This window comes from Pygocentrus nattereri, chromosome 5 (assembly GCF_015220715.1).
Source record: "Pygocentrus nattereri isolate fPygNat1 chromosome 5, fPygNat1.pri, whole genome shotgun sequence".
Classification (NCBI taxonomy): Eukaryota; Metazoa; Chordata; class Actinopteri; order Characiformes; family Serrasalmidae; genus Pygocentrus; species Pygocentrus nattereri.
The window spans coordinates 50,310,920-50,320,919 of record NC_051215.1 but is presented as its reverse complement, the minus strand read 5'-3'; the positions used below and the strand labels follow the sequence as shown (position 1 = coordinate 50,320,919).

At 41.7% G+C, this 10,000-nt stretch overlaps 1 protein-coding gene across 1 annotated transcript in view; it reads left to right on the top strand.

Moving 5' to 3' along the window:
* The window catches only part of LOC108410808 (methylthioadenosine phosphorylase), a 27,277-nt gene that overhangs the window by 1,304 nt on the left and 15,973 nt on the right, over positions 1 to 10,000 (top strand). Inside the window, exons 2-4 of the mRNA XM_037538677.1 lie at positions 4,063 to 4,149; positions 4,370 to 4,428; positions 6,808 to 6,975. Coding sequence (XP_037394574.1) covers positions 4,063 to 4,149; positions 4,370 to 4,428; positions 6,808 to 6,975 — 314 coding nt within the window. The remainder of the gene's footprint in view (positions 1 to 4,062; positions 4,150 to 4,369; positions 4,429 to 6,807; positions 6,976 to 10,000) is intronic.

The window sequence follows — 10,000 nt, the reverse complement described above, 5'->3', positions numbered from 1 at the left end:
TTTACTGTAAACGTCAGTGTTTCTCTTCCCACCTCCTTTACTTTTACTGTAAACGTCAGTGTTTCTCTTCCCACCTCTTTTTACTTTTACTGTAAACGTCAGTGTTTCTGTTCCCACCTCCTTTACTTTTACTGTAAACGTCAGTGTTTCTCTTCCCACCTCTTTTTACTTTTACTGTAAACGTCAGTGTTTCTGTTCCCACCTCCTTTACTTTTACTGTAAACGTCAGTGTTTCTGTTCCCACCTCCTTTACTTTTACTGTAAACGTCAGTGTTTCTGTTCCCACCTCCTTTACTTTTACTGTAAACGTCAGTGTTTCTCTTCCCACCTCTTTTTACTTTTACTGTAAACGTCAGTGTTTCTGTTCCCACCTCCTTTACTTTTACTGTAAACGTCAGTGTTTCTCTTCCCACCTCTTTTTACTTTTACTGTAAACGTCAGTGTTTCTGTTCCCACCTCCTTTACTTTTACTGTAAACGTCAGTGTTTCTGTTCCCACCTCCTTTACTTTTACTGTAAACGTCAGTGTTTCTCTTCCCACCTCTTTTTACTTTTACTGTAAACGTCAGTGTTTCTGTTCCCACCTCCTTTACTTTTACTGTAAACGTCAGTGTTTCTCTTCCCACCTCTTTTTACTTTTACTGTAAACGTCAGTGTTTCTGTTCCCACCTCCTTTACTTTTACTGTAAACGTCAGTGTTTCTGTTCCCACCTCCTTTACTTTTACTGTAAACGTCAGTGTTTCTCTTCCCACCTCTTTTTACTTTTACTGTAAACGTCAGTGTTTCTGTTCCCACCTCCTTTACTTTTACTGTAAACGTCAGTGTTTCTCTTCCCACCTCTTTTTACTTTTACTGTAAACGTCAGTGTTTCTGTTCCCACCTCCTTTACTTTTACTGTAAACGTCAGTGTTTCTGTTCCCACCTCCTTTACTTTTACTGTAAACGTCAGTGTTTCTCTTCCCACCTCCTTTACTTTTACTGTAAACGTCAGTGTTTCTCTTCCCACCTCCTTTACTTTTACTGTAAACGTCAGTGTTTCTCTTCCCACCTCCTTTACTTTTACTGTAAACGTCAGTGTTTCTCTTCCCACCTCCTTTACTTTTACTGTAAACGTCAGTGTTTCTCTTCCCACCTCCTTTACTTTTACTGTAAACGTCAGTGTTTCTGTTCCCACCTCCTTTACTTTTACTGTAAACGTCAGTGTTTCTCTTCCCACCTCTTTTTACTTTTACTGTAAACGTCAGTGTTTCTCTTCCCACCTCCTTTACTTTTACTGTAAACGTCAGTGTTTCTCCTGCTGGTTTTACTTTGTTGCATTAGTTGCTGCAGATGTGGAGGCCACGTTTAAAACTGTGTAGTGAAGGAGAACTTTACTATGGAGCCCCGCTGGTGACATCCTGTATAAATAAATAATAAAAAAAAAAAGGCATGGGAACGAGATCCTAATGCATGGCCACGACTTAACAAGGCGTGGGAACAAGATCACGACTTACGAAGTTGTGGCCACACATTAGGATCTCGTTCCCGCGCGTTAATAACTCCATTCACTTTCCAGAGCACCTACCATTTCCATACCCTAACGTTTTAAAATAAATAGAAGGATATATTTTAAGATAAATAAAATGAAAAGCCTGGAGTCAAGACAGCGTATGTTAAAGGTACCGATCCCTGGTGGAGTAATGTATTTGATCTTCTAAGATATCTGCTGGTGGTGTTTAATAACATCTATGTTGCAGATCGACGTATCGGGCCCATAGCAAAGCATCGCAGTGGTGAAAGGTTTTGTAGTTATTATCACCGTAAGACACGAGAGAGGTTTTTCTGTCCTCCCCGCTCCCATCGAATTTATTCGACCCGTGTTTTTCCCCTATGTAAGGGTGTTGTAGAGATGTTTGGTCTGTTCACCTAAACAAATCTGCCTGACACCATGTATCGTTTGGCGTGTTTGAACTGGCTGAGGCATGTTGGTACTGATGGGCAGCGATTTGGCTCCTGCTGTGTACATTTACCTAAAAGTCTTCACAGCCGTGATGTTTCGCGACAACTCGCTCCCTCTCGTGCTCTATTGCTTAAAGCTTGTTTCATTAGGTTCTAAATTCCATCTTTGATTTTCACTGCTTACAAAATGGCTAAACCAAGCTGAAATATTGGGTAATAACTGGGAACAGATACACCAATATTTATATGTACTACACCAATCATATATATATATATATGTATATATACACACTGCTCAAAAAAAATAAAGGGAACACTCCAATAACTCATCCTAGATCTGAATGAATGAAATATTCTCATTGAATACTTTGTTCTGTACAAAGTTGAATGTGCTGACAACAAAATCAATGGAGATCAAATGTATTAACCAGTGGAGGCCTGGATTTGGAGTCACACACAAAATTAAAGTGGAAAAACACACGACAGGCTGATCCAACTTTGATGTGATGTCCTTAAAACAAGTCAAAATGAGGCTCAGTGTTGTGTGTGGCCTCCACGTGCCTGTATGACCTCCCTACAACGCCTGGGCAGCTCCTGATGAGGTGGCGGATGGTCTCCTGAGGGATCTCCTCCCAGACCTGGACTAAAGCATCCACCAACTCCTGGACAGTCTGTGGTGCAACGTGGCGTTGGTGGATGGAGCGAGACATGATGTCCCAGATGTGCTCAATCGGATTCAGGTCTGGGGAACAGGCGGGTCAGTCCAGAGCTTCAATGCCTTCATCTCGCAGGAGCTGCTGACACACTCCAGCCACATGAGGTCTAGCATTGTCCTGCATTAGGAGGAACCCAGGGCCAACCGCACCAGCATATGGTCTCACAAGGGGTCTGAGGATCTCATCTCGGTACCTAATGGCAGTCAGGCTACCTCTGGCGAGCACATGGAGGGCTGTGCGGCTCTCCAAAGAAATGCCACCCCACACCATTACTGACCCACTGCCAAACCGGTCATGCTGAAGGATGTTGCAGGCAGCAGATCGCTCTCCACGGCGTCTCCAGACTCTGTCACGTCTGTCACATGTGCTCAGTGTGAACCTGCTGTCATCTGTGAAGATCACAGGGCGCCAGTGGCCAATTTGCCAATCCTGGTGTTCTCTGGCAAATGCCAAGCGTCCTGCTCGGTGTTGGGCTGTGAGCACAACCCCCATCTGTGGACGTCGGGCCCTCATACCATCCTCATGGAGTCTGTTTCTAACCGTTTGTGCAGACACATGCACGTTTGTGGCCTGCTGGAGGTCATTCTGCAGGGCTCTGGCAGCTCCTCCTGTTCCTCCTTGCACAAAGGCGGAGGTAGCGATCCTGCTGCTGGGTTGTTGCCCTCCTACGGCCTCCTCCACGTCTCCTGGTAGGGCCTCCACCCTCTGGACACTACGCTGACAGACACAGCAAACCTTCTTGCCACAGCTCGCATTGATGTGCCATCCTGGATGAGCTGCACTACCTGAGCCACTTGTGTGGGTTGTAGAGTCCGTCTCCTGCTACCACGAGTGTGAAAGACCACCAACACTCAAAAGTGACCAAAACATCAGCCAGAAAGCAGAAAGGTGCTGAGAAGTGGTCTGTGGTCCCACCTGCAGAACCACTCCTTTACTGAGTGTGTCTTGCTAATCACCAGTAATTTCCACCTGTTGTCTGTTCCATTTGCACAACAGCTGTGAAACTGATGGTCAGTGTTGCTTCCTAAGTGGACAGTTTGATTTCACAGAAGTTTGATTTACTTGGAGTTATATTGTGTTGTTTAAGTGTTCCCTTTATTTTTTTGAGCAGTGTATATGTATTAATATATATTAATATGCTAGGCTTATTTGATGACCGATACAGCTTTGTGACTGCTGCATGTTGCCCATTCACACATACATTTTTCCTAGTCTTATCCTGCTGGAACTACTCTGAAGTAATCCTAAATTTTGTACAGTCACCCTAAGATATGACATGATTGGGTTGTGTCCAGATGTTTATTCTCATTACAAGATCACATCTGGCCCTACGCCACTATTCCAGACTGTTCTAGACCTGGTGACGGAAAGCTGAGATGATAACTCTACACCACGTATTTTCTTTCAGATTGGCATCGTTGGCGGCTCTGGGCTGGATGATCCAGACATACTGGAGTGCAGGACGGAGCGCTTTGTGGACACACCCTTTGGAAAAGTCAGTTTGACCTTTCACTCTCATTCCCCAGACAAACCTGGGATAGTTTTATAAGCGCATTATTTAGGATTAATGCATAATGCAGAAGTAATCCTCTTAAGCTTACCTCATATTTACTGAGACCAGAAACTGACCTATTTGTTTTTTTGTCTTTTAGTGCAACACAAGTGCATAATTTGTACAGAAATGATCTAATACACACTCTCATCCTCCTTAACAGCCATCAGATGCTCTTATAATGGGAAAAATTAAAAATGTCGATTGTGTGCTTCTTGCCAGGTAAGAGTTTTATTTTCTTTATTCAGTTTTTAACTCAGTAATATAAATTGTAGTGATACGTTTCTGGTTCTTGTTCTAAGGACTTTGTGTTGTATATCATAATCATGCTTTAATGATCTGACTCATGCTCCACGCTCCACCCACTAATGTGTTTTCAGAGCTACTTTTATGAGGTTGGACAAGCTTTACAGAAAATTGCTACATAATTTCTTTTGATGAAAACTGCTGCACCACCCGGTGGTTGGTGTGGTGTAGTGGGTAACACCTCCGCCTTCTATGCTGTAGACTAGGGTTCAAACCGCCGTCTGGGTAAACACCCTATACTATACAAGTCCTTGGGCAAGACTCGTAACACCACCTTCGCCAAATGCCGTGAATGACAGAGTGACTGTGTCCCTGTTACAGTTTCTCATTGGGTCAAATGGGTTTTTTTAACCACTTCAGTAAAGCTTGTGGAGTCTCAGAAGGTCTGCATAAGTAATCAGTTAAGTACAGTACTGAAAAAAGTATTTTCCTGCTCCTAATTTCTCCTGTTTTTGTCACACTTGTAGTAAATTTAGTTTGAAGATCTCAAACAAATGAGACAAAGACAAACTAGGTAAACGCAAGAGTTTTCAGTTTTTAAATAATCATTTTATTTATGGAAGGGAAAAAAAATCAAACCAAAACCTGTAAGTTAGAGGTTTTGCAGGGATATAAATGCTCTGTTTCTCTTCTGTTTGCCGCTTACCACATGAATGATGAAAGTCTTCCTCTGCATGCAGACCAGCAGAATCCGACTTCCCTTTGTGTGCATGTGCGTCAAGCAGGCGTATTAAAAAGCTAGAGGTTTACACTCATGATTTCAGTGCTTTCTATGAGTAAACAAAGGTTAGTCTTTAATTTTCCTTTACAGCAAACAGCACAACAGGGCGTGAAGCCAAACAAAGAGTAAAAAACTAAAGATTTTGGTTGTTGGTGCAGCAGTTGGGGACGAAAAGCCTTTCAGTCATAATAAGTTTTATAAGTACACTTAAATACAATTTAGTGCACAGTCAAGGATGGTTGGAGTGTTCATATCTGTTAAAATGGAACAAAAAAACTCAAATTTATTGGGTCTGCACCAAACACGGTAGGTGTATAAGCGCCTTAAGGCCGTGGAACTCCAGCCACATTGAAACGTTGAAAGTCTTTATCTGCCAGTGGAGAAATCTTGGAACAGTGTTCCCAGAAGTGGCTGGCCTCCTAAAATTTCTCCAAGAGTGCTGTGAATAACTCGTACAAGAACACAAAAACCCCAGACGAACATCTAAGAAACCACAGGCCACCTTAAAGCAGGGCTCAGAGGACACTGTATTAAGGCTTTGAGTGACTTAGTCATAGTCCAGACCCGAACGTCCTTGATGTAATGCTGTGACTGGATCTTAAACGATGATCTCCATCTAAAGAATTCATTTGCTTGCAGTTGTTGCCGTTAAAGGTGTCACAACCAAGCATTAAGTTGAGGCAGGGGGGCAATTACTTTACTTAATTTTCCTTCAGTAATTGAAACGAGCATTTAAATATCGTGCTTTGTATTTCCTCACGTCCTTCTTGTCTTATTTTCCATTTTTTATGAGCATGTGAAGCAGTTTAGTGTGGCAAATACGCAAAAGAGGGAAACGAGGGGGTGAATACTTTTTCAGGGGTCTGTACTCGTAAGTGACTGAAGGGGCCGTTCAGCAGTTCTGAGCTTTCAGGAACTTGGATTACTCAGTGGGGAAGGGGCATGTGTGTTCACGTAGGGTGTGTCTCTGCCTTTTATGGTAAAATTACTCAAGACAAAGTTGGATTTACATTAGATTTACAAAGCATCACTAGTCTAGTTACATTGAACCATTTTATGTAGCTAGATTTATGTAAGACTTTAGACTCGTGTAAGATTAAGGCAAAAGTTTCAAACGAGCTGGAGATCATGATCATTTTATCTACCTAGGTTTTTATTTGTTTGTTGGTTCATATTGCCACACCAAATATTGTGTATTGTGGTATTGAGCAATATATTTTCTCTGTATTAAAGACATCGTGGTTTATTCAGTTAAATATTCGTGTTTTTTTATATGATAACTGAACAGATTCTGCACATTTTACTGTCAGAAATGACACTAATTTTTCTGTAACTTGTCCGACCTTGTAAAAGTAGCTGTGCAGCGGTGCAGTTGCCGTACAGTCGCTCTGTTTCTAGTCTTATCTTATGTAAATGTAGAGTATAGAGACAATTTGTACTAAATACTAATGAAAACGGAGAATAAACTTAATTCAGATTCTGATTTTAATTTGTGTAAAGTGTTTTAGTTGATCAGTGGTAGGTGTGGCACTAACGTGTGTGTGTGTGTGTGTGTGTGTGTGTGTGTGTGTAAGGCATGGGAGACAACACACCATCATGCCATCTAATGTGAACTACAGGGCTAATATCTGGGCCCTAAAGCAGCAGGGTTGTACTCATGTGATTGTGACAACAGCCTGTGGGTCGCTGAGAGAGGACATCCAGCCCGGAGACATCGTCCTGCTTGACCAGTTCATCGACAGGTGCAGAGTATTTCCTCTCTGTTTCTGCATGACTAGACTCTATGGGCTTGTTCATACCTGATGTTATTGGGGGAATTCCACTGATTTTAAATGTTGCTTAGTTCAGTGGTTTTACTGTAAACAAAGTTATTCAGAGTGGTTTGATGTAAAATGATTCACTGTTGAAAAACTTCACAGACTCTTATTTCTTTACAGTGGTCAGTAGTCAACGTAAAAAACATCAACATACACACTCCCTGGCCACTTTATTAGGTACACCCTGCTGGACCCCCTTTTTCCTTCAGAACTGTCTTAATTCTTCGTGTCAGACTTTCAACAAGGTGTTGGAAACGTTCCTCAGAGATTCTGGTTGGTTATTTGAGTTCCTGCTGTCTTTCTATCATCTGGAACCAGTCTGCCCGTTCTCCTCTGACCTCTCACACCAACAAGGCATTTTCGTCCACACAACCGAGCATCAGAACGGGGAAGAAAGGGGATTTAATGGGCTTTGAACGTGGCGTGGTTGTTGGTGCCAGACGGGCTGGTCTGAGTATTTCAGAAACTGCTGATCTGCTGGGATTTTCACGCTCAACCATCTCTAGGGTTCACAGAGAACGGTCAGAAAAAGAGGATATTTCCTCAGACCAGCCCGTCTGGCACCAACAACCACGCCACGTTCAAAGCCCCTTAAATCCCCTTTCTTCCCCGTTCTGATGCTCGGTCTGCACTTCAGCAAGTCGTCTTGACCACCTCTACATGCCTGAATGCAGTGAGCTGCAGCCGTGTGATTGGCTGATCAGCTATTTGTGTTAACGAGCAACTGAACCGTACCTAATAGAGTGGCCGGTGAGTGTGCGTAATAATTTCATATAATAACTAGATAATAATAACGAGCTAGATTTTAGCAGACCGTCTCCAGAATCCATTCTGTGGATTTCATGACTGCACATATTTAACAAGTCAGTATCTTGATGTGTTTGTTTTCAGACGAAAATGTCCTGCTGGTGTTTGTTGGTGTAAATGATGCTCTTCATGAGTGCTAATCAGGGTTAGATAGTCAATACATATAACAGAGTTACATAACCAGAATGTAGAAAGGTAACTAGTCGCATGAATCATGTAGACATGACTTTTCATTTTTTTTGTGAAGAAGATTGAGGTGGTCCTCCTGTCAGCAGTTCTGAAGAATTGCCCCTCCCCAGCAGCTGATTGATGTTTTTTCTTCAGCCAATGTGTAGAAATTTCTTTTTTTATTGGCAGAACTACGATCTTTCCTGAAGAAGTGTGAATCAGGCCTTTACCCTGGTATTCTATAATGCTAGATCCTCCAGCAGCAGATAGATTTGGAAGTAAGCTAAGCTCCTTTGTTCTCGTTTGTGCTACATAAAGTGACGCTGTTTGCATAACTATAAAGCAAACTTGTATTAATGTTAACTGGCCTGAGTCTAATGCTTTAGTGAGCTAACATGAACTAACAGTTTAGTAACTTTTTCGTGTGAAGGGAATGTTTTTATGAACTTGTGGGGAACATTGACGGTGTCTAAGCACAAACACCGGCACGAGGCCTTATGAAGTGGGGGGCCTCGAAAGAAGATGTGTACCAAATTTTATTTTACCCGTAGATTTTATATAAATAATAAGTCATCTAATCAAGTCGTCATCTCTGGACATAAATGCTCAGGCATGTGTGACCACAGATTTAATAAAAACCACAGTTTAAAAAGAGGACAAGCTATTATTATTATTATTATTATTATTAGTAGTAGTAGTAGTAGTAGTAGTAGTAGTAGTAGTAGTAGTAGTAGTAGTAGAGCTTTTTATACTTAGACCCTCTTCCTGAGACCCACCAGACATTTTAGGAAGTCAAATAAGATAATTATAAATAAGATAATAATAATTCTTTATTATCATTGTTTTCAGCCCATTTTTACTCATACTGTTTTTTTTCAACCACCAAGCACAGCAGCACGCCTACACTATGGTGGAATAGAAGAATAAAAATAATGACTTGTAGAACCGGGTGGATCGATCCGATACCCAGTATCAGTATCAATCTGATACTGGCCAAAATCAAACTGGATCGGATGTTGGTAAATAAAAAAAAACCTATAATCTGATTTGATCCATTAGCCTGAATTATCCTGTGCTTAACGAAACTTTGAGCGAGTTGCGTCACAAATAGTCTAATATTTATAACACAATAACACAAATCAACTAATATTCTAAATTGGATTATATAATTGTATTTTAAAAAGAAGACGCTGCTGTGTGAGCAGCAGTGAAAGGTCAGTATACAGCAGAATTGCGTAACCTTGAGATGAATGTAAGCTACAGTTAGACCAGCAACCTAGGGGCATATCTCGAAAATATGTACCCAAATGCATCCGATTCCCTTCCTCCTCAAATTCACGACCCCCCTGATAAATCATGGTCACAGCTGTGTTGAGTTCGTAATGCAGCTGACTTTATTTTAGGTGTAGTAGCCTTGATTTTCAGTTACACGTCATTATAGTCTGTATTGCAGCTTGTTTTTAGAGGTATACGCTACACTGAGTGGTGGAACTTTTGCCCAAAGTTTGGACCTTGTGTCAAAGTGCTTCATGAAGGCTGTCGGGACCAAAGGCTCCCCTTCGTCATCATTCGGTTATGAATGAAAAGAAATCTTTTAATATTGGATAAATACTTTCGCTAATAACTGTTCTAAGTTCTCAGAAGATGTCAAAAAGGAGGGGGTCTTCAGACGCTGAGTTTGTGGAAGAGGGAAAAGGCTTCTACTTTATTTCAGCATCAGGTGGCACAGGGTCTCGAGAGACCCCAACTGTGCAAATACAGTGTTCCAAACAGTTTATACCGTTTATCTGGAGTAATCTGGAGCTTTCTCAAATTTTTATATTACATTTACAGCATTTAGCAGACATTTACGTGTCCTGGTGAAGACGCTGAACTGTCGCTGCCGTGGGACAGATGAGGTTTTGGAGGAAGATTGAATGGCTGTCGTGGATTTCCCCCATACCTCATCTGTTCTTTTGTTCAGGCTTCGGTCTTA